At 38.9% G+C, this 25,535-nt stretch overlaps 2 protein-coding genes across 12 annotated transcripts in view; one reads left to right on the top strand and one right to left on the bottom strand.

Annotated features, from left to right (window-relative positions):
• NBEA (neurobeachin) overlaps window positions 1–25,535 on the bottom strand; it is a 678,500-nt gene that overhangs the window by 167,934 nt on the left and 485,031 nt on the right. The gene's annotated exons all lie outside the window — the stretch shown is intronic.
• Window positions 22,673–25,220, top strand: MAB21L1 (mab-21 like 1). The gene has a single exon (XM_004770791.3). It carries the CDS (start codon window positions 23,283–23,285, stop codon window positions 24,360–24,362), a length of 1,080 nt encoding a protein of 359 aa, XP_004770848.1. The 5' UTR covers window positions 22,673–23,282; the 3' UTR covers window positions 24,363–25,220.

Below are 25,535 nucleotides of genomic sequence, written 5' to 3'. Positions count from 1 at the left end.
TTCAGATCTTTAGGAAATGAGACAGTAGTTGCTTCTTTGCTACGTAGCCCCGGATTCCAATTCTGGGACCAGAGGAAAAATCCCACTGAGTCTCCTGCTGCATACCTAAAGTGTTTAGCGTAAGGCCCTGCCCAGAATAGCTAATATTAGTTCAATAACTAATATTATTCCCTTTGTGAAGAGAGTAAAATTTCAAAAACGAGGAAAAGGTCAATGATGTCAGGATGCCATTAAGATCTGTGAATTAGGTTACAACTTTTAAGTACAGTTTTCATAGCTTTATGACAAACAAAATATGCAGCAGAATTAACTGGTGATCTCCTTTCATTCCTTCTTTCCTGTTTTTTTTTTTCCCTTTATATACCCATTTCTCCCTCCCTCCACCCCTTCCCAACAACAGATATTTATCGAGCACTCATCATAAGCCAGGCACTGTTTTAGATCCTTGGTATGCAGCAATGGAGAGACAAAATCCTTGCCTTCATTAAAAGCTTAGATTTAAATGTGGGGAGAGAGATATTAATCGTGATAAATAAGTAAAAACATATGTAGATAGTGGTAAATGGTAGGGGGAAAAGGCAGCAGAGCGGGAACAGGGAGAGACTGTGTATTTCATTTTTAGATAGGTTAGCACCTGAAAGGCATAAGGGAAAATGTCATGCAGATACCAGAAGCAGAGAGAACTCCACACGGAAGAACCAGCAAATGCACTGGTCCTGGTGTGAGTGGGTGCCAGGGTGCTTGGTGAAGACACAGTAATGGTGACAGTCATAAACAATGATGTCAGGAGGTAAAGGGGGTAGAAACAGAAGGGCAAGGTGCTGGTCGTAGGGCTAACAAAGGCTTGGATTTTTTACTCTGCGGTGGGAAGCCATTAGGGAATTGTGAACTTGAGAGTGGTATGATCTGACCTTAGTTTTAACAGATCTCTCTGGCTGCCATGTCAAGAAAAGAGTAGAGAGGGTAAAGCCAGAAGAGGATAAGGGAGGAAACCAAGGCGCCTCTTGGATAACTACAAGCAAACATAAGAGATGAGGGTGATTTGATCGGGATGGAAGCGATAACGTTGGTGAGAGCGAATCAGATTCTGGATGACTTGCTGACGCACCAGATTTGCGCTACGAAAACATGAGGGGAGTCAAGAATGGCAGCCGACTTGTTGGCAAAAAGGACTGCTGTTTGCCGAAGCAGGGAAGCCTGCGGGAGAAGCAGGCTGGGGTTGAAGGGCGGGGGTTCAGTTCGGAGAGGTTATGTTTGATACACATCTTCCACACGTGAAAAGATGTGGGGGAGACAGCTGCGTAAATGTGTTTGGAGTTGAGAGAAGAGGTCTTGGCTAGAGCTATAAATTTGAGAGTCATCAATATACTGATTTTATTAGCGGTTATAGGATAATCATTCACTCCTTCAACCAGCATTGAGTGTCTGCTGTCGGCTATCAAAACAGCCAGTAAAATTAACAAATTTTTCCACTGGACAGATGATATTCATTTCATGATTCATTCAATAAAGATTCACCTCAGTGCTATGCTAGGTAAGCTCAGGGGTCTAGAGGCAGAAAAAGCAGGGTTAGAATTCTAGTTCTGTACTTACTGTATGGACTTGGAGAATACAAGTTAAGACAATAGTCTAAGCCTTATGTGTATTAATTTATTTAATCTGTGCAATACTGATATAGGTATCATTACCCTTATATTACAGAAGGGAAAACAAACTAGGGTAAGTGTAGTGGGATGACCAAGAAAGCAGGCTCTGAAGTCTGGATTCAGAGGGGCTGGCTGTACAGCTTTGGCTCTGCAAATTCATAGCTCTGCAAATTTGGAGGACTTACTTGGTTTTCCCGTGGCTCAGCTTCTCAACAATGAAATGACAGCAGCAGGATCTACGATAGTGCTGTTCAGAGGAAGGTACAGTAACACTGACCAAGGATCTGGCACAGTACCTAGCATATGATAAGAACTCAGTATTTATTGACTTTGATCAAGCCTATTTGTCTCTTTTAGAGATGGAAGAATTGAAAACTGAGAAAAAAAGATGTTCTTCAAGCCCAAGAAATAACAATCACCTGCAACTTTTTCCTTTATTGTTCTAATACTATTATTTGAGGGTTTAGGTGACTTTCCAGCAGGGGTTAAAGATGAGGAACAGTAAGACTTGGATTTATCAGAGGAAGCATTAAACATTTTGTGATAAAGATCAGGGAATCTCCGACTGGTTCCTAAGTCATTACTTGGGCTATGGAGCTGACGATCTAACTCTTACGTGTCTCCATATATCCAGTGAAGTGGAACGGTACTTGGTCTCAAAGTATTTATTATCTGGGCTCTAGAGGAGGGGGAATTGTATATACTGGGATCACGAGATAAAAGTGGTAACTCAACAACGAATTATGTTAGAGTTTCCAGACAAAGGAGAGCGAATCAGACACAGGCTACAACAACTACCTACTCGAAGGGACTTCAGTATCTTATATCCTGAGCATGAGCCTTTAATTAAGTTATAGCCTTCTTGTGTTGGCAATGGTGTCTGTCCTCATTCTAGGACACCCTCGTAAGCTACCAGATCTTAACCTGCACAACAAAAGTGCTGCTCACTGAAACAGTTATAACAGGAAATGAAAGCAAGTTGATGGGATTTCAAGTGTTTCAAGCCACTGAATCACTGACTACTTGGCGAGGGCATGAGAGAAATGTCAGTCTCAACAGGGCTAACACTGTGAAGCCATATCAGTGAACCAGTTTTGAAACATGAAGGCTGATTTTTAAAAATTTTCTTATTTCCTCAGGAAACCTAATAGGGAACTTCCATTAGAGATTTTCAGTTATTTTGCTTGCAGGTTTATTCCCCAAGGGTACATAATTTTTAAAGAGGCTCTTATCACTTGATATCATCTATCCCCTTATCTCTCACAGGCGCCGTATAAACTTTTTGATATACACACAAAAACAAAAGAGGATGAAGAACTGGCATTCCCCTCACCTCTGGGGACTAGCAAATACCACAAACTTTTACTCTGAACCATTTTTCTCAGGATTTCAAATACACAATCTTTATTTTCAATGCCCATCAAACAAACATAAAAATCGAGTAGCAGTATCAACACAATGCTAGCAAAAACAGAGGGCCTAGATTATGATTTGGAGAATTCTTAGGACTCAGACAAGAGCATAAGAATAAATCATTTAGAGAATTAGCTATGTTCCAGGCTTCATTAGTTCTAATTATCCCCCAAATATGCTCAGCAGAATGCACTTGGGTCAGCTGGGACTGACACACAATAGGGAAGCAACTTATAAACTCCTCAAAGCACAAAAAGAGTTCATAAAACAACTGCTTGTGCATTTAGAGTCATGCGATAACACCTCTTATTGCATAAGCCACCAGATGAAACAGATGGGGCCACTCTTCACTTGAGAATGTTTCTTTTGTAAAAACACTGGACTTCCTTATTCTCCATTCGAGACACAAACTGCAAGAAAGCCAAATCTGAGGCCAGCTCTCTCTGTGTTTTATTGCCTAGATGTCACAGCAATAGTAAATAATGTATTAATGAAATATCCTTATTTAGGGGGGAAAAAAAAACTTGGCAAATAAAAACATGAGCTTCCACTCAGAGAAATTTAAGGCTTTAAAATAACATATCACTTAAAAAGTTTTTTCTTTTTTTTTTTCTTACACAATTCACAGTGCATTTTATCAAAATACTTAATATCGGTTACCTTTTATTACTTAATCTTCTGGGTATGTTTTTCCAGCGATATATTCATTACTTAAGGAGAGCTTCTTTACTCTACATTCAGCAGTTCACTCTGGGTTATTATATATTCAGATTTAGGCATTGCTTTTGAAGAAAATACTAGAGAAGAATGGGTCCTGATTGGTGAAACTACTTTAGCTTAATAAAATGTTTTCACATTGGCTTTAACTTATTAAATACATCACTCTTTTTTTTTTTTTTTTTTTTTTTTTTTTTTTAAATTTTTTATTTTTTATAAACATATATTTTTATCCCCAGGGGTACAGGTCTGTGAATCACCAGGTTTACACACTTCACAGCACTCACCAAATCACATACCCTCCCCAATGTCCATAATCCCACCCCCTTCTCCCAAACCCCCTCCCCCCAGCAACCCTCAGTTTGTTGTGAGATTAAGAGTCACTTATGGTTTGTCTCCCTCCCAATCCCATCTTGTTTCATTTATTCTTCTACCCACTTAAGCCTCCATGTTGCATCACCACTTCCTCATATCAGGGAGATCATATGATAGTTGTCTTTCTCTGCTTGACTTATTTCGCTAAGCATGATACGCTCTAGTTCCATCCATGTTGTTGCAAATGGCAAGATTTCATTTCTTTTGATGGCTGCATAGTATTCCATTGTGTATATATACCACATCTTCTTGATCCATTCATCTGTTGATGGACATCTAGGTTCTTTCCATAGTTTGGCTATTGTGGACATTGCTGCTATAAACATTCGGGTGCAAGTGTCCCTTTGGATCACTACATTTGTATCTTTAGGGTAAATACCCAATAGTGCAATTGCTGGGTCATAGGGCAGTTCTATTTTCAACATTTTGAGGAACCTCCATGCTGTTTTCCAGAGTGGCTGCACCAGCTTGCATTCCCACCAACAGTGTAGGAGGGTTCCCCTTTTCTCCGCATCCTCGCCAGCATCTGTCATTTCCTGACTTGTTGATTTTAGCCATTCTGACTGGTGTGAGGTGATATCTCATTGTGGTTTTGATTTGTATTTCCCTGATGCCGAGTGATATGGAGCACTTTTTCATGTGTCTGTTGGCCATCTGGATGTCTTCTTTGCAGAAATGTCTGTTCATGTCTTCTGCCCATTTCTTGATTGGATTATTTGTTCTTTGGGTGTTGAGTTTGCTAAGTTCTTTATAGATTCTGGACACTAGTCCTTTATCTGATATGTCGTTTGCAAATATCTTCTCCCATTCTGTCAGTTGTCTTTTGATTTTGTTAACTGTTTCCTTTGCTGTGCAAAAGCTTTTGATCTTGATGAAATCCCAATAGTTCATTTTTGCCCTTGCTTCTCTTGCCTTTTGCGTTGTTCCTAGGAAGATGTTGCTGCGGCGGCAGAGGTCGAAGAGGTTGCTGCCCGTGTTCTCCTCCTCAAGGATTTGATGGATTCCTTTCGTACATTGAGGTCCTTCATCCATTTTGAGTCTATTTTTGTGTGTGGTGTAAGGAAATGGTCCAATTTCATTTTTCTGCATGTGGCTGTCCAATTTTCCCAGCACCATTTATTGAAAAGGCTGTCTTTTTTCCATTGGACATTCTTTCCTGCTTTGTCGAAGATTAGTTGACCATAGATTTGAGGGTCTATTTCTGGGCTCTCTATTCTGTTCCATTGATCTATGTGTCTGTTTTTGTGCCAGTACCATGCTGTCTTGATGATGACAGCTTTGTAATAGAGCCTGAAGTCCGGAATTGTGATGCCACCAACGTTGGCTTTCTTTTTCAATATCCCTTTGGCTATTCGAGGTCTTTTCTGGTTCCATATAAATTTTAGAATTATTTGTTCCATTTCTTTGAAAAAGATGGACGGTACTTTGATAGGAATTGCATTAAATGTGTAGATTGCTTTAGGTAGCATAGACATTTTCACAATATTTATTCTTCCAATCCAGGAGCATGGAACATTTTTCCATTTCTTTGTGTCTTCCTCAATTTCTTTCATGAGTACTTTATAGTTTTCTGAGTATAGATTCTGTGTCTCTTTGGTTAGGTTTATTCCTAGGTATCTTATGGTTTTGGATGCAATTGTAAATGGGATTGACTCCTTAATATCTCTTTCTTCTGTCTTGCTGTTGGTGTAGAGAAATGCAACTGATTTCTGTGCATTGATTTTATATCCTGACACTTTACTGAATTCCTGTATAAGTTCTAGCAGTTTTGGAGTGCAGTCTTTTGGGTTTTCCACATATAGTATCATATCATCTGCGAAGAGTGATAATTTGACTTCTTCTTTGCCGATTTGGATGCCTTTAATTTCCTTTTGTTGTCTGATTGCTGAGGCTAGGACCTCTAGTACGATGTTGAATAGCAGTGGTGATAATGGACATCCCTGCCGTGTTCCTGACCTTAGCGGAAAAGCTTTCAGTTTTTCTCCATTGAGAATGATATTTGCGGTGGGTTTTTCATAGATGGCTTTGATGATATTGAGGTATGTGCCCTCTATCCCTACACTTTGAAGAGTTTTGATCAGGAAGGGATGTTGTACTTTGTCAAATGCTTTTTCAGCATCTATTGAGAGTATCATATGGTTCTTGTTCTTACTTTTATTGATGTGTTGTATCACATTGACTGATTTGCGGATGTTGAACCAACCTTGCAGCCCTGGAATAAATCCCACTTGGTCGTGGTGAATAATCTTTTTAATGTACTGTTGAATCCTATTGGCTAGTATTTTGTTGAGTATTTTTCGCATCTGTGTTCATCAAGGATATCGGTCTATAGCTCTCTTTTTTGGTGGGATCCTTGTCTGGTTTTGGGATCAAGGTGATGCTGGCCTCATAAAATGAGTTTGGAAGTTTTCCTTCCATTTCTATTTTTTGGAACAGTTTCAGGAGAATAGGAATTAGTTCTTCTTTAAATGTTTGGTAGAATTCCCCCGGGAAGCCGTCTGGCCCTGGGCTTTTGTTTGTTTGGAGATTTTTAATGACTGTTTCAATCTCCTTACTGGTTATGGGTCTGTTCAGGCTTTCTATTTCTTCCTGGTTCAGTTGTGGTAGTTTATATGTTTCTAGGAATGCATCCATTTCTTCCAGATTGTCAAATTTATTGCCGTAGAGTTGCTCATAGTATGTTCTTATAATAGTTTGTATTTCTTTGGTGTTAGTTGTGATCTCTCCTCTTTCATTCATGATTTTATTTATTTGGGTCCTTTCTCTTTTCTTTTTGATAAGTCGGGCCAGGGGTTTATCAATTTTATTAATTCTTTCAAAGAACCAGCTCCTAGTTTCGTTGATTTGTTCTATTGTTTTTTTGGTTTCTATTTCATTGATTTCTGCTCTGATCTTTATGATTTCTCTTCTCCTGCTGGGCTTAGGGTTTCTTTCTTGTTCTTTCTCCAGCTCCTTTAGGTGTAGGGTTAGGTTGTGTACCTGAGACCTTTCTTGTTTCTTGAGAAAGGCTTGTACCGCTATATATTTTCCTCTCAGGACTGCCTTTGTTGTGTCCCACAGATTTTGAACCGTTGTGTTTTCATTATCATTTGTTTCCATGATTTTTTTCAATTCTTCTTTAATTTCCCGGTTGACCCATTCATTCTTTAGAAGGATACTGTTTAGTCTCCATGTATTTGGGTTCTTTCCAAACTTCCTTTTGTGGTTGAGTTCTAGCTTTAGAGCATTGTGGTCTGAAAATATGCAGGGAATGATCCCAATCTTTTGATACCGGTTGAGTCCTGATTTAGGACCGAGGATGTGATCTATTCTGGAGAATGTTCCATGTGCACTAGAGAAGAATGTGTATTCTGTTGCTTTGGGATGAAATATTCTGAATATATCTGTGATGTCCATCTGGTCCAGTGTGTCATTTAAGGCCTTTATATCCTTGCTGATCTTTTGCTTGGATGACCTGTCCATTTCAGTGAGGGGAGTGTTAAAGTCCCCTACTATCATTGTATTATTGTTGATGTTTTTCTTTGATTTTGTTATTAATTGGTTTATATAGTTGGCTGCTCCCACATTGGGGGCATAGATATTTAAAATTGTTAAATCTTCTTGTTGGACAGACCCTTTGAGTATGATATAGTGTCCTTCCTCATCTCTTATTATAGTCTTTGGCTTAAAATCTAATTGATCTGATATAAGGATTGCCACTCCTGCTTTCTTCTGATGTCCATTAGCATGGTAAATTCTTTTCCACCCCCTCACTTTAAATCTGGAGGTGTCTTCTTCGGCTTAAAATGTGTTTCTTGGAGGCAACATATAGATGGGTTTTGTTTTTTTTATCCATTCTGATACCCTGTGTCTTTTGACAGGGGCATTTAGCCCATTCACATTCAGGGTAACTATTGAGAGATATGAATTTAGTGCCATTGTATTGCCTGTAAGGTGACTGTTACTGTATATGGTCTCTGTTCCTTTCTGATCTACCACTTGTAGGCTCTCTCTTTGCTTAGAGGACCCCTTTCAAGATTTCCTGTAGAGCTGGTTTGGTATTTGCAAATTCTTTCAGTTGTTGTTTGTCCTGGAAGCTTTTAATCTCTCCTTCTATTTTCAATGATAGCCTAGCTGGATATAGTATTCTTGGCTGCATGTTTTTTCTCGTTTAGTGCTCTGAAAATATCATGCCAGCTCTTTCTGGCCTGCCAGGTCTCTGTGGATAAGTCAGCTGCCAATCTAATATTTTTACCATTGTATGTTACAGACTTCTTTTCCCGGGCTGCTTTCAGGATTTTCTCTTTGTCATTGAGACTTGTAAATTTTACTATTAGGTGACGGGGTGTGGGCCTATTCTTATTGATTTTGAGGGGCATTCTCTGAACTTCCTGAATTTTGATGCTCGTTCCCTTTGCCATATTGGGGAAATTCTCCCCAATAATTCTCTCCAGTATACCTTCTGCTCCCCTCTCACTTTCTTCTTCTTCTGGAATCCCAATTATTCTAATGTTGTTTCGTCTTATGGTGTCACTTATCTCTCGAATTCTCCCCTCGTGGTCCAGTAGCTGTTTGTCCCTCTTTTGATCAGCTTCTTTATTCTCTGTCATTTGGTCTTCTATATCACTAATTCTTTCTTCTGCCTCATTTATCCTAGCAGTGAGAGCCTCCATTTTTGATTGCACCTCATTAATAGCTTTTTTGATTTCAACTTGGTTAGATTTTAGTTCTTTTATTTCTCCAGAAAGGGCTTTTATATCTCTCGAGAGGGTTTCTCTAATATCTTCCATGCCTTTTTTCGAGCCCGGCTAGAACCTTGAGAATTGTCATTCTGAACTCTAGATCTGACATATTACCGATGTCTGTATTGATTAGGTCCCTAGCCTTCGGTACTGCCTCTTGTTCTTTTTTTTTGTGTTGAATTTTTACGTCTTGTCATTTTGTCCAGATAAGAGTAAATGAAGGGCAAGTAAAATACTAAAAGGGTGGCAACAACCCCAGGAAAATATGCTTTAACCAAATTAGAAGAGATCCAAAATCGTGAGTGGGGAGAAAGGGGATAAAAAGAGGTTCAAAAAGGAAGAGAGAAAAAAGAAAAAAAAAAAAAAAAAAAAAAAAAAAAAAGAAAAGAATTTTAAAAAAAGAAAACACCTAAGAAAAATTAAAAAAAAAAAAAATATATATATATATTAGATAAACTAGTAAAAAATCGTTAAAAAAGAAAAAGGTAACAGTTAAAAAAAAAAAAAAATTTTACCCGAAGGCGAGAAAAAAAAAAAAGAAAAAGAAAAAATTAAATTAACTGCAAGACTAAAAAAAATCACAGGAAAAAAGCCATGAGTTCCGTGCTTGGCTTTCTCCTCCTCTGGAATTCTGCTGCTCTCCTTGGTATTAAAACCGCACTCCTTGGTAGGTGAACTTGGTCTCGGCTGGATTTCTTGTTGATCTTCTGGGGGAGGGGCCTGTTGTAGTGATTCTCAAGTGTCTTTGCCCCAGGCGGAATTACACTGCCCTTACCCGGGGCCGGGGTGAGTAATCCGCTCGGGTTTGCTTTCAGGAGCTTTTGTTCCCTGAGCGCTTTCCGTAGAGTTCCAGAGGACGGGAATACAAATGGCGGCCTCCTGGTCTCCGGCCCGGAGGAGCCGAGAGCCCAGGGCCCCACTCCTCAGTGCGCCCTCAGAGAACAGCGCCCAGTTACTCCCGTCTGCCTGACCTCCGGCCGCGCTCCGAGCTCACCGAGCCTGCGACCGGTTCAAGGTCACCCCGAGCTGCGAGCTCACTGTCGGCTCTGCCTCTGTAGCCGGCTTTCCCGTTCCAATACCCGCAAGCTCTGCGACACTCAGACACCCCCGATCCTTCTGTGACCCTGCGGGACCTGAGGCCACGCTGACCCCGCGTGGGCTTCGCCCCGGTTTAGCCTCTGGAGCGATGTCCCTCAGCGGAACAGACTTTTAAAAGTCCCGATTTTGTGCGCGGTTGCTCCGCCGCTTGCCGGGAGCCGGCCCCTCCCCCCGGGGTCTATCTTCCCGTCGCTTTGGATTCACTTCTCCGCCGGTCCTACCTTTCAGAAAGTGGTTGATTTTCTGTTTCCAGAATTGCTGTTCTTCTTCTCTTCGATCTGCCGATGGATTTTCAGGTGTTTGCAATCTTTAGATAAGCTATCTAGCTGATCTCCGGCTAGCTGAAGCAGTCTCAGCTTGCTACTTCTCCGCCATCTTGACTCCTCCTTCTAAATACATCACTCTTAAAAAGCATTTGCCTCTGTCCATATTCAGTTATTTAGAAACTATTGTTACCAAAAATTATCACCCAAATATTAGTGGATCAATATGAAAATTATTCCAATAACATTATAAGACTCTATGAACGTATTTATTTACATTAAAAACTTATTGTTTTTTCTGTGCATTCTTCAAACTTATGGGAAATGTGTAGATGCTCTTTGTAGACAAAAAAAAGGCTGACAAAGCAAAACTGATAAATAGGTCAAAATATATAAAGTACACTTTATCCCAAATGGGGCTTATTAGTTACATATTTTGATAACGCCATAAGAAACTAGTATTAGGATTTCAAGTGTTTGGCAAAAAACTACATAAAGGCTATGGAATATTGGGTGAGTCTAATCTAGCCATATATCTTAAGTGGATTAGCCTCTTTGTATACTTAGCTGAGCAAAAACAGTAGATTCATTATAGTTAATTTCCATTTTGCTATGAATGATTGTTCTGTAAAAAGCCTGTAACAACTTTTAAGAAAGAACCCTTATGCCTATTATTCTTATTCAAAACAACAGCATAACTTATAAGTCAAACCACAGGAGAAACAGCTAAAAATGGTAAGATAAAATGAGTTGGAAACATTAAAGAGTCATGTACTTAGGACTCCAAAACATATGTTTAAACAAATATGGTATTTGCTGGCATATAGCTCAGCATTTATCAACGGGATTATGAAGACAACCCCCAAAAGCGAATATGAGTGTGTTTCACTTAACAGAAGCCTCTCCACTCTACATTTCCCAATCTACTCTGGGAGTGATAAATTTACACAACTCACTTGAAGAAAACGATGTATGAGAATGGGTCTTGAATGGTGAAATGACTTAAAATATGTTGTGATGGCTGAAGGTCAGAGGATATTCAATTTGATACCTTAAATGATGAATATAAAGGACTTATTTCTGTTAAATGAGTAAGGCTAAGACAACAAAAGGTGAAAGTTTCAAGGAGAAAAGAGTTTGGTTCAGTATTAAGAAGAGTTTTTTGGGATGCCTGGCTGGCTCAGTCAAAGAGCATGCGACTCTTGATCTCGGGGTCATGAGTTTGAACCCCACATTGAGTGTAGAGATTACTTAAATAAATAAAATTTAAAAAAGAAAAAGAAGCATCTAACTATCAAAACTGTCTGTAAATGCGAGTAGTTAGCTGAGTAGATAATAAAGTTGTCATCAGTGGAGGTAAAAGTAGAGGCTGGATGACCATTCCTTAGTAATGCTGTAGGGAAGATTCAGGCAGTTAATGAGGAGGGCTGCATTATGTTCTCCTCTAAAGTTTCCTTCTTGCCCTGGTATAAAATATCTGACGCATGGAGTAGAATTAGGTTCTTCCTCCTAGCACTAACTGCATAATATATTTTAATGAGATGGCCATTGTAAATTCTACATAATTTTTATATACAGTGAAATACTTGCAACTTACTAAGCATTAGTGCTAATTAGTAATTATAAATAGAATTCTATAATTAAAACATATAAAGATGGAGCGTTCACAACAGGAACAGACACATCATTGATAAAATTCCTTATATGGTAGTATCTGCATCAAATAAAAATTTAGTAAGGAATAAAAACAACTGGCAAACAAATAGCTTTCTTAGAAACAACTGTTTTTTTTTTTTTTTAAATCCATGATGAAAGAGCATTTTTAATGTGTCTTAACTGAAAGATGTGCAATACCATGGCTGGTATAACTCACTGATATCACCAAGTAAAATCATATGTATAAAAAAAGTAAATGGATATTTTATTCAATTAATTGCTGAATTGTTTCTCTTCGTCATTTTTATAAAAGTATATCCCATTAATCATAGGTTTTATTATGAAATGTTTCTTTAGGTGAAATAGTCCAATTTGATGTTCATTAAACAGCACATGTATTTTCTAAATAGTTTCTCTCTATGTGATCAATACATTATTTTCATAAAATAAAGATTTATAACATACAAACAGCCTCACTATTTACTTGATTAAAAGCCTCCTAATAAAGAACTTAATCTTTAAAATTCATCAAACAATCATATTCTTAATGGAAATGTAAGCCTGGTAGTTTCTTTTCATAATAACACTTACTTATATCCCAGCAGCAGTTGCTAAAAATTACCTCTTAGACACAGACAGCACAGACAGGCATGCCTTCACGCACGCGCACAGACATCTACATCTCTGCCACATACAGTCTTGATATTGTGGTGCTGAGAGCAGCTGCAGTCAGACAAACCTAGTTCTGCAATTACCCTTGCTAACACACTTAACCTGTTTAAGCCTCAGTCGCTATTGGTAAATGGGGACTACTATTTGTTGTGAAGATTAAATGTGATCAAATACTCATAAGATTTGTTCTCCCTTTCTTATCACCATCTACTCTCAACTCACTGAATTATTTTAAGTATCAAGTGAAATAATGCATATAAAAGTTTTTTGTAAATCTAAAAGAATGTTGCAATTGTATTATCTCATTTAATAGGCAATTTATCCCCTGCATTGCATGACATCATGGTTAACAGTGTTCATTATTATTATTAATTTTTGTTGTTGTTGGGGGGGTGTGGAGTACCAGAGGGAGAGGGAGAAAGAGAATCTGAAGCAGGCTCCATGCTCAGTGAGGAGCCCAAGGCAGGGCTGGATCTCAGGACCCTGAGATCATGATCTGAGCTGAAATCAAGAGTATGATGCTTAACACTTACTTAATGGACTGAGCCACACAGACACCATTACCCTTTTGAATAACTGTAATAACAAATTTCTATAGAAGAAATAAGCAGCTTAAAACAAAAGCTCAAGTTTGAAAATAGGAAAACCAATCATTAGCAACAATTATTTTCTAAATCGTTTTGGAATAATCCACAGTTTTAAAAAAATAATATAAAAATTTATCTCAAACAGGCTGGGCCAGTACACCCAGCAGGAGAACAGAGGCTTTTCCACTCTTTGCTCGATGAAGAGAAAGAAAGAATACATTTTTCCCTCAAAATTCCACCTATTCCAGCCTATTTTCTAGACTAAACAATTTGGATAATGCTCTCAATAATTCACACTACCTGAGTTACACGCAGAGTTCAAATACACATTCTGGTGCGGCTGTAAAGTATATTTTCCCTAGAGTTCCTCATTTAGGAGTATCCCGGCCTTCCAGGGTCAAGCCATGTAAATGATACCCAACTCGGAAAAATTTTTAAAAAGGGAGTCTGTGTTTTGATCCTGTTCTGATTTTTGTTTTTAAAGATACAGCTATTGGAACTATCGCAGCTGATAATTTCATTCTGACATGAGTTTAAAAGGTTAAGTTACTATCTGAGGAAAGGTAATCTGGTTGCCTTTCACGGCAGCCTGCAAACTCTGCAATCTGCATAGAGCGGGGCATTTGTCATCATTAGCTGAGCTGTGACAGCTGGCACCCAGGGTGTCCCAGAATCAAGAAGTGGCAGAGAGACTCTTGCTTTAGGTGGCCATTAAGTGTAGCAGGTTTCTGGAGGAGGAAGTATATTTTATGAAAAGCTTTGTGATGTAACTAACAGCAGTGAACATATTTGAATTTTCCGTAACATGGATAATACAATGATAGCACATAATTAGCAGGTTGCCTCTAGACAACAAGATGCCAGACTACAGTATGAATAAACATCTCCTGCCTGCCACTTAGAGAGGGAGAATGGTTTGCAGCACCCACATGGCTCGGGCACACTGTGTTTTTTCAAGGTTGGATTAGGGTGATCAACGGGTAAGTATACTCAAAGAAACAGACCAAAGAAACAGACCGAAGACGGAGAGAATAGTTCTCAGTTGTCGTTTAAATTTGGTAGCAAACAATGCACAGTGTCTCAGGAGCGAGCTCAACCACACACACCCATGATAGTGCCCATCCTTTTGATAACATGAATATGAAAACTGAAATCATTCCCACACATGCAATCCTCCAACTGTCTGAGGTGTCTGTAATTGGTACTAAGTCTTTAAAATAATCCTCGGCTGAAGTTAAAATCAGAATCTTTTTACCAGAACGAGGGTTACTAACTACGGGTCTGAAGCAGTTGTGAGGAACACACCCAGAAAAGAATTCTTATGACTTTAAAATTTCATACGTTTGTCTTGTTAGCGCAAAACCATGTAGAGCAAAAGAAAATATAAGTTAAAAAAATAGGTTGATCAGATCTTTGAAACATAAGAGTGCTATGACCCCTTTAAAAAATCATCAATGTTTGCAAACATAATCAATAACACTAGGTTTTATATTATTATGTAAACTAGTTTTCCACAAATAAAACTAATTTTTGTGTTAATGTAAAATCTATGCAAATACATGCAGTCATTTATCAGGAAAGCTGACAAGCATTCCATATTGGAGGGGGAAATGGAACTGCCTCAAGAATAGAGGCAATTAATTATTTCTGTATTTTTTCTTCTTCTGTCTTGAGGCACAAAAGTTATCCATCCAGTTAAAACAGCAAATGAAATAAAGAGATTTTTTTTTTATTTAAACACATATGGCTTTTGCCTGCAATACTGATCACCACAAGGTCTACAGATGCCCGTGGCTAAATTGTACACTGGCAGATGCACACAGGGGAAAACTGTGCTAATGCAGCGTGGAGAGCAAAACAAATGAAGAACTGAATTTGCTAGTAAAAGAAAAAAAAAACACAACAAAAAGCAAAAACCCCCAAACCAAAAGAAACCCTAAAATCACCCCCCCAGCACCTCCCACCCCGGCTCCCCACCCAGGGAGTTACGCAATTTCCTTATCAAATACAGGTTCAGGTTGCAAAAAACTTAACCATCATCTGTTGCAGGAAAGCAGAAAACAATTTTTAAATCTATGAAAGTGTTTTTATGGAAACACATACGTATTATGCGTGTGGGTGACTGAGCAGTATATTTGTGTTTAGAGAAAATGGCTAGCGAAGTTTTATATTTCTCAATTTTGCGATTAAAAGCTTATGATAAGCTTTTAATTGCCACAGTGTGTGTATCTGTATATACACTGTCAGAACTTCCAGTTATTATTATTTAAAAACTCTGTTTAGCATCATCTCTGAAGATATTACTGAAAACTGTCTAGGTTATCATGGACCAATCTTGCAGATGTGATATTATGTCCTGGTGGCCACAAGAATCTTGGATTTAGTAGTTGCTTCCCTTTAACAGATTAAAATAAATGTATAGAGGCCAATTCAATCTTTTCCTATCTGAAATACTCTGTGTGTGTGTGTGTGTGTGTGTGTGTGTACGTGCACAGGCTATTTTGCGAACCATAAAAAGAGTATACTTTCTAAAAATGGTTTAAGATTATTAAGAAAGCAATAACTTCTTTCTTAATAGGCCTGTAAGCATGCATAACATTAAAATCTCTGTTGTAATTGCCAAATAAAAATATAAAACAGAAAACATTTAAATAATTTTATATCTTGGGGAAAATAACAGAAGACTAGTTGGACTACTCCAAGTTGTAAAAAAGGCAAAATACTTGAAAGAGCATCTTGGTCAACGAATACGTCTGCTTTCCTACAATTTAAGAATTCTTTGTTTGGAGTATTTATAACCATTGAAATTTAAATGACAATGTATATTTATATAAAATTAGGATTAGAAGCATATGTTCCAAGAATGTGCATACGTTAATTAATATTAGTTCTAACAAACTCCTTGGCCTTGTCCCCCACCACTCAAAGGGAGGATTAATTTACTGAAAATGTAAAGTACAATGTAATTTAAATACTGAAAGGAGATTCATTTCTCCAGTGACAGAGAGCTAGTAACATTACCAATATGCCTCAAATGTTGCTAACTTATATGAGGAATCCCTGTGTACTACGCATTTGCCATTCAAATATAAACTATATTCTTAAGTCTAATGTACACACTCATGCTTGTGTAACATATAGTAGCAGTTCGTTTGAAAAATAAATCTTTTACCTAGCGTTAAGGTGACATACATTATATTTAAACAACTTTTACGGAACACAAAAAAGTGCAAATCGATTGCTTGCCTATCTGAAATATCATTTTGTACTCTGCCTCCACTTCAGTGCTACTAGATTAAAACTGGCCTTAAATTAGAAGGGAGATAAAATAGTAAATTCTAGAGGAATAAATAAAGATTTACAACCCAAGGATTTTTTGACATAAAAGTAAACCACCCAGATGCATATAAACGAATCATAAAATTTATGAATTAAAAAGAAGAATAGGGGCACGAGGAAACTTTTGTGGCAATGGAAATATTCTATGCCTGTGCCAGATGATCTGACTCTAGATATTTGCTAAAATTCACAGGATGGCACATTCATGTGGAAAAACCAGAGAACAGAATGGTACTGTACATAAAATACACATCAATAAACTTGACTTAAATAATAAAAACAGATTTCACATAAAAATAAAATAAAGGTATACTTTCTATTTGGTGGTTTCACAATTTTTTATTGGAAAGACTACAGTCTTACAAACTCTGCACTCTCATGCTTTTTGATCTAGATGTGCAGACAAAATGAATAAACATGTAGATTAAAAAGTATTAACTACTTACTAGGACTTTGATTTGATATTTTGATAAGTCATGGAAAATTAGGGTTTTTAGAAACGATATGCATTTGTACACTAAAATGTGTATTACTAGAATAGTGAAAATAATCATAAGTGAAAATGAAATCATTATTTAGGTGGTGTATTCTCAGATGTTTATATCTCTATATCATATATATCTATATATATATATATGCAAAACTATAAACGAAATTCCTATTTATAAACGAATTTCCTTCCTTTTCTATAAAGCTTTTATTTTATTACATAAAATATATATGATACAAGGTAATAGTTTTCATTTGATATAATTATTCTTTTAGATTATTACTCCAGTTGCTGATCATTAAAAAAAATAAATCCTAGTAGAGGAATTGCTTTGTTCATTAAAAAGTAAGCTCCAAAACTGTAAATTGGATGTAGAAAAGGTTACTTTAGACATGCAATCACTGAATGTTGATTATCTACATACCATACTCTAGTCTCAAGGTCATGTTGAATATTTCCTGTGGCTTAATCACATACAGTATGGGACAGTAATGAGAGCTCTGCAGTCCAAGATGACCCACTACAGATGTACAGATTAAGACACTAATCGCATCGGATTCCATTGTTTTCTCTAAGAGCAATAAAACTCTAATGCGCTAAGAGTACTAAGGCTGTGGTCACATACACAAATGTCTATAAATCCGCGTGAATTATGGGTTGAGGAGTCCCTAGTTTTCATACATTCATAAAGAAAGGAACTGCCTGTGCCCATTTATCTCGTCAGAATATTTCTACACTATCTGAATGAAAAACAGAGGCTGAAATCTCATAAAGTGAATTTGAATTTTCTACATCATAAAGAGGACAGTGACTTTCTGAAGGGTCTATGAGGAACTGGACTATTGGAACCAACACTTCCTCCATAATACTCAATAAATAAATGACTAACCCCAATATCCTTACATTTCTGGAAGAAAGATAACAATCTGTTTTGAGCAATAAGAAAATCTTTGGCTAATAAACTTCCCCTCAGATTTTTCAATTTACACAAGCAACTTAAAATATCCTACACCTCTATGTATACATTCAAATGAAGTGGGGAAAGTGAGCTGATTACCTAAATAACCCAGGCTTTCAATTTCTTCTTCTACCAAAAGAAACATTTTTATCCAGAATTATCCAGAATCACTACAAATCTGCAAATCCAGCAGTGGTCATAATTCTGGTAAGGTACGCTTCCAGTGTCCATCTTTCATCTCAAATTGACTTTCTTTCCAACGTTTATTAGCACCAATAACAAATTTACTAAGGAACATTGTAGGGAAAAGAAGTGGTCCCCACAACAAATGCTGACTATACGATGGGTACAGGGGGTGAGCAAAACCAAGGCCACAGCCCTGATCATTCAAGTGAAGGATTAAGGAAATAATTTTTTAAAGAACTGCAATCATCAGGATGCGCTGGCTGAAACAACAAAACAGGGTCTAAATTGTGTCAACAGTGACCTCAATTCTCTGCTTTACTTTGTCATAAGCCTGATATTAAAATAAGAAATAAGTGTTTTAAGAAATCATTAAAACTTTGGAAGCTCTCAAGCTATTTTTTTTTCAAGTGTTCTTATACAAGGAGTCACAACAGGAAAAAAGGTAGAGATGCCATCAAATTAGATTACCAGAGAAACTCCCTCTATTTTACTTTATTTAATGTGACACATAAAGAAAACCCTGCACAAATATCTGTCTTTAATTTCTCTAGTGTAAAAAAAGAAATATATTGTGTCTGGCAGAATGAAGCAGATGAAATAGCCTGGGTGCATTTAAAAAACGAAGTGGGGGGAGGCAGAAATCAGATGCGTACAATGAGCCTTCAAAGCCACTCCAGCAGTAGGGATAAATAATTTAATAAACTCAACTTCATATTCTTTTTATCTCCCCAGTGTAATAAGCACATATTAAAAAAATAAAACTTTAAGTTCATGAATACTTGTGAATAGAAGAGCAGCCAGCAAACATGAAAAACACAAAACAATATCTATTTGAGCATTTAACATGTATATGCATATTCCCTAACAGATACATTTTTCTAGATGAAAGGTCACAGTGGCTTAAATTTATGAACATGTAATTCAAATTTAAATTAGTTTTTAAAAAAAACACAGAAACCTTGCATTCCTACATTTCTCAACATAATAGTTTTCCTTTAAACCTAATAAGGTGACTATTTATGCATTACTTTGTGTATCCCATATAAATTATGTAGGTTTACAGAATGCGGGTAAGTTACTTAAGCAACAATACTTCAGGAAAAAAATATTTTGCCATTATTATTTTGAATGTCTGGAAATGTTAAGGATCACAGTATTTAATTGTTTTATATTCATTAATGCTACTAACATGTACAATAATGGTATTTGTGACTTTTTGGGATTCTTTTCATAAACGGTGCATTTTAAATCAAGGCTGCCTAGTATCCTAAGTAAATGAAATGAAAAACTCAAGTCAAATCCCAAATATCATTCAAACTATCATTAAATCATGAGATTCTTGGCTTTTTTTTTTCCCCCTTCAATTAGGTCAGTTTTCTTCAATTATCATTCTATTATTAGCTCGTGTCAAAGATGCCTGCACAGCCTAGGACGAATACAATTAAGCATTTATCTCCTAAAGCATGGGACACACAGAAGCTTTTATTCTAGTACTAAGATTATATATAGTAAAATATATATATATAAGTAAGATTGGGATCATTAGAGTTGTTTTATAACTTCTCACATAAGTAAATAAATTGATTTTAAGCTATCCCCAGGTAGTGCATCCTCATTTGAAATAACCAGTTCAATAGGCCAAAGGTGTTTCAAAAAATTACTATAAAATAAGTTACTCCCACAAAACTATCTCCAAAGCCTAGATTAAAAGCGGCCGAATTACATAAAAATATACCATATATGTTAAATTCCTCTACATAGGTCATTTCAATTAAAAAAAATTAAGGGACAGAAAAACATCCTCCTCGGACAGTTTAATTTTCCCTTCCACAATGAGAGGTGTCTACTAAGATCACTGAAAGGTTTCAGCTACAGAAGGCAATTCATTTCACGTGTTCAGTGTAATAGAAAATCACTGTGTTGCAGCAACAAGCAGAACTTGCACTGGAGTATTATTCTAGGGCGCCCAGTTCACCTGCAGTGATAGCAGCGGGTGGGTGAATCCTGTGTTATGTAAATCACTGTCAGCTCCCAATGTGAAGGGTGCTGGAGGAAGCAGCCCAGAAAACACAGTCCGGCGTCCTTGAAACAGAATGACTTCACTTCCCTGGAACATTCTACGACTAACGAGTTTCTTAGTCCTTTTCTCACCATCCATTTTTCTTCTTCAAAGTGCAAATCGTTAGTGAAAAGGCCCCGGTTACACCAATTAGTTTGCACAAAGTGCTTCGGTGTTTAGCTTCGCTTTAACCCAATTAAGCCGCACAGTGAGCCCCGAAGATGCGCCACCTGCGCGCCAGGCTCCAGCGAGCCGGCCCGGCGCCCCTCGCGTCCTTCGCGTGAGACCCATCCGGACCGCCGCACCACGGTGCCCCCCAAACGGCTCTGGGGCCTCCGCGTCCCAGGCTGCACGTCCTCGGCAACCGGGGACACTTGCAGGTGGCCCAAGAAATCGAGGGACGAGGTCCTGGCCGAGCAATTCTGTTCTGAACCCCAGGGAGATTGCGCTGGGCACAGGGGCCCGCGGCCGGCGACGAGAAAGCGCGGGGCTTGGCTGCGACCTCACGTGGGGCCCAAGGGGGGCGGTCGGGGCCGAGAGGTTCGCGGGCAGGGGCCGTGGCCTGGAGCAGTGGAGAACCCGAGGACACCAAGTAAGGTTTAAAAGGACGGGCACACAGGGAAACAATCCCTATGGAAGAGAGAGAGGAAAAGAAGGATGGCTCGGGAGTGCGGACCAGCGAGAGAGGGAACCTGCGCTGGGCGAGAGCCTGACGCGGCTTTCCCCCTGAGGCCAAGGCACTTCTCCGCCTTCTGGGCCGAGGGTTCTCCGGTTCTGATTTGCCTCCTCTTCTTCTTCCAACTGCCAAAAGGTAGCAGTGCATTCACCCGCAAAGCCTGCGAAGTGGGGAGGGGTTCTTCGGGTTGTTCCCAATCCCTGCTCCTAAGGGAATAGAAGGTTCCTGGGGAAAACAGTAGATGGATGCCATGAGCCCCAACTCTCATGTACTATTTTAAGCTAGATCGGAATCTATTACTCTTGGATAAGGAGAAAAGGAAATAATAGATGGCTTTGTGACGCTCATACCTGTGCAAAAACAAATAAACAAACAAACAAATAAATAAATAAATAAGCAAGCAAATGCTGGAGTAAAAAGTAGGAGCCTGGAACAAGATCTTGTTGAAAGCGGATCTGAAGGAAAGAGCCTACAGACCTGTTACCAGGAGTTATAGGATTTTGCTGGAAATATTGTTAAAGAGATGGCATCTAAATTAAAGGTAGACATTAAAAAATCTGCTTAGGTTTTAAAACCACTACATAATCCCTAAGTGGTATTTATTTCCTTTCCTGTACATTAAGGACACAACTGGTACCACCAGAAAACAAAACAAAACAAAACAAAAACAAAAAGCATATTCTATATAAATCCATTCTCCCCCTCCTGTTTCAAGTTTCCAAAATGCAGAAATGCTGATTTCTTTCAAAGTATTCCAAATGATATTTTAAATTTAAAAGCTCTGGATGACTGCAAATTAATTTTCTCTTAAAATCTTACCCATTTTCCCTCAACCAAATCACATGAAATCCTATAACAATTAGAAGTCTACTGTCAGGTCACCACTAAGGACACTTAAGCGAGGAGGTATAATTATACATCAATAAGCAAGCCAGAAACCCTAAACGTGAACATTTTCAGAACAGTTATCTGCCAGTAGGTCTCATCTCCATGATTCTGCTTTGATTTCACATATTAAAACATAGCTATGAACTCACATTACAGTAATCTCTCAATCATAGAGATAAGTTATTTTTAAAATATTCCCATCAGTGCATACAAAGCTTACTGTCCTGATTATGTTGGGCAAGTCTACCAAAGTACAAAGAGGGCTGCAGTTGGGGAGAGGGGGAGTAACACTAAACATTTTTTAAACATCCTAACTTAAACTGGGGTAGACAACACCTAACAAAGCAATAATTTTCATATTCCTTTCAACAACTGCAAATGAGGGGAAAAAACCAGAGATAAAACGCTGCATAGTGTTAAAAAACAAAACAAAACAAAACAAAACAAAAAAAAAACAACACCAAACGCACACGCACAAAAAACCCAACCCAAAACCCCATTCTAACATATAGGAACATCCCCCAAATGACACAGGCATCAGTCCATCTAAAGCCAACTTACATATACATGAAAGAGCAAACTCTCAACCTGCATTTAAAAAGACCTCAAGGATTACCAGACGTTAATTATCTTACCCTAAATGCAAGTTACTGACTTTTGTTTTAGAAGACCCCATCTAGTTCACTAATTGATGGATGGCCATTAATACACCTGTATTTGCATTTCCCCTGCAAAAAGACAGGCAGGGTTTTCAACACGGAAGAGAACCACTTTGCCAAGTCTTTTCAAAACGTCAATATGCTTCAATTAATACCAAAGCTGAGAGATTCCTCTTGATTTCCAAAACTGTCTAGGTGGCCTGCGTGGTTTTCTGCCGGCAGCAGCCTCCTACCTTTAGTTTGTGTGCCTATATCCATGAGGGGGGATTAATTAGCCGGGTTGGAGCTGAAGGAGGCTGTCCTGACGAGCCCAGTGGCGATTGGCCGCCAGCCTGCCTGGCCCTGCCTTTATAATTTCCACACGAGTGCATCTGGGCTCTTAGACAAACCAACAGCAGCTTCTTCTGACATATACACACTCACACTCACCCCCGACACACTCAGCACACTTTTCCTCCATCTGATTAACAGTCCAGCATACACAATGATTACGGGAAAGCGTAAATAAATACGGAAAGGGTTGATTATTTTGACTACTGGAAGAGCTTTGCTGGGTCTCAGCGCAACTTTTGTTTTCATTACTGAGAAGGTGATCTCTCCATGCGTTTCTCTCACACAAGGATTCTTTAAAAGAGGAAGAAAGACCGAGAGAGGGGGGAGAACAATCTTTCACTTTAAGACCGTCTGGGCTCAAAGATAAAAGGAAGGGGAAAGCAGCGGCTAGGAACCCACCGCAGCAACACATCGGAGAGCGTTTGGGTACATTTCTGAGCGCAGCGGCCCGTTTCTCCACCGAAGTTGGCTCCAGCGCTAGCAGCCGCATTGGATCCCACAGCTTACTGCGAGACTCCGGTGTACAATCCGGATCTCTGCCCCAACATGATCGCGGCCCAGGCCAAGCTGGTATACCATCTGAATAAATACTACAATGAGAAATGCCAAGCCAGGAAAGCTGCCATTGCAAAAACTATCCGGGAAGTCTGCAAAGTAGTTTCCGACGTGCTTAAAGAAGTGGAAGTGCAGGAGCCCCGGTTCATCAGCTCTCTCAACGAGATGGACAACCGCTACGAGGGCCTCGAGGTCATCTCCCCCACCGAATTTGAAGTGGTGCTTTACCTTAACCAAATGGGGGTGTTCAACTTTGTGGACGACGGCTCGCTGCCGGGCTGCGCGGTGCTGAAGTTGAGCGACGGGCGCAAGAGGAGCATGTCCCTCTGGGTGGAATTCATTACCGCCTCCGGCTACCTCTCGGCGCGCAAAATCCGGTCCAGGTTTCAGACGCTGGTGGCTCAAGCGGTAGACAAATGTAGCTACAGGGATGTGGTAAAGATGGTGGCAGACACCAGCGAAGTGAAACTGAGAATCCGAGATAGGTACGTGGTGCAGATCACCCCGGCTTTTAAATGCACCGGGATCTGGCCGAGGAGTGCTGCCCACTGGCCACTTCCCCACATCCCCTGGCCGGGACCCAACCGGGTGGCGGAGGTCAAAGCGGAAGGGTTCAATCTCTTGTCCAAGGAGTGCCACTCCCTGGCCGGCAAACAGAGCTCGGCCGAGAGCGACGCCTGGGTGCTGCAGTTCGCGGAAGCAGAGAACAGACTGCAGATGGGGGGCTGCAGAAAGAAATGCCTCTCCATCCTCAAAACCTTACGGGATCGTCACCTTGAACTGCCAGGCCAGCCCCTGAACAATTACCACATGAAGACTTTGGTTTCCTACGAGTGTGAAAAGCATCCCCGGGAGTCAGACTGGGACGAGTCTTGCCTGGGTGATCGGCTTAACGGGATTTTGCTGCAACTTATCTCCTGCCTGCAGTGCCGGCGGTGTCCTCACTACTTCCTACCGAACTTAGATCTGTTTCAAGGCAAACCTCATTCGGCTCTGGAAAACGCTGCCAAACAAACGTGGCGACTGGCAAGAGAGATCCTGACCAACCCGAAAAGTTTGGAAAAACTTTAGAGGACAGTTTAATCGAGAGCCGAAATGTGATTACTCTTCTCAAAGATCTGATTCAGTGTAAACTTCCTGTTGGATTCCTAATATCCCACTTGTCAGTGCAAACAATTTCTTCCTTAAAAAGGAGTAACAATACAACGTGTAGGCATCATCTCACCCACCCCTCCAAGGGGAGAAAAAGAAGTAGGGAAAGCGGATGGAGAAAAACCCAAACCCACAAGTATTAGAAGACTTCTTTACAAAGGATTTCCCTTGCAAAGTACACAGTAATACCGGGAAAACAACCTGGCTGTAATGCAAGACCACAGCGAACACTCTGCCTAACTTTCAAAGGATTATAGCAATCCTGGTGATTTAGGTGCATCTGTCTGTGAGTAAACACGATTTGGATATGCCATCTGAAGGAAAGTGTAATGTATATTTTGCTTTGTAACAAATATTGTGATCTCACTTTGTCTTTGAAAGTGTGGATGTTGGTGTTTTGTGATTTGGTGAACAGAAGTTAAATTGCCGTTTTGGAGACTGCCAGACATTTTCCACTAACAAAGATACCATTTAAAGGTAGATTTCCTCCTGGTACTTTTATCTGTCTTTGAAAGTGTCTGAACTTTAAAAAGTTTACATTTTGTTTCAAATATAATGCTTGTTCTATTTCTAACATTCCATAAATATACTTGAAATGTTATTTAAATATATTCAAAGAAATTTGAATTCAGCTTATATAATAACGCTTGAATATCTGAATTATATATTTGAAAAATGCACTTGAAATACACTGGATAACTACTTTTGTGATTTAGATTTTAATTTCTGTTGCTGGTTTTTATTTAATTAGAAGCTAATAAATGAAGTAAAATAAAAGTTGTTGTGTCTCACTTTAAATTGTTTTTCTATCAAAAAAGGTAATGCTCCATTTTGAAAATTCAACCCACTCGAGTATTTTAAACATTTTAAGGAGTATGCTAATGAAACTAAAAATAAAACCTTAAAATCCTGGAGAAAACTCTTTGTACAGCTACACAATATAATGATTTACTTATAAGACTATTTCTTTCTACAACAGACACACTTAAATCTACCCTTGAAAGCTTGCTCTTCCAGATTAGTATTTCTGTAGCATTTTTGATAATGAGGAAAAACTATGTCATGATGGTACAGACTGCTCAGTTAAAAATT

Source organism: Mustela putorius, unplaced genomic scaffold, assembly GCF_011764305.1.
Source record: "Mustela putorius furo isolate JIRA1106 unplaced genomic scaffold, ASM1176430v1.1 tig00003942_pilon_pilon_pilon, whole genome shotgun sequence".
Lineage (NCBI taxonomy): Eukaryota > Metazoa > Chordata > Mammalia > Carnivora > Mustelidae > Mustela > Mustela putorius.
Note: the sequence above shows the minus strand (reverse complement) of the source record. Positions and strands in the feature narration are given on the sequence as shown.

Bases quoted from the DNA above. Each gene is read 5' to 3' on its own strand.
- MAB21L1 (XM_004770791.3), top strand. From the start codon at position 23,283: ATGATCGCGGCCCAGGCCAAGCTGGTATACCATCTGAATAAATACTAC.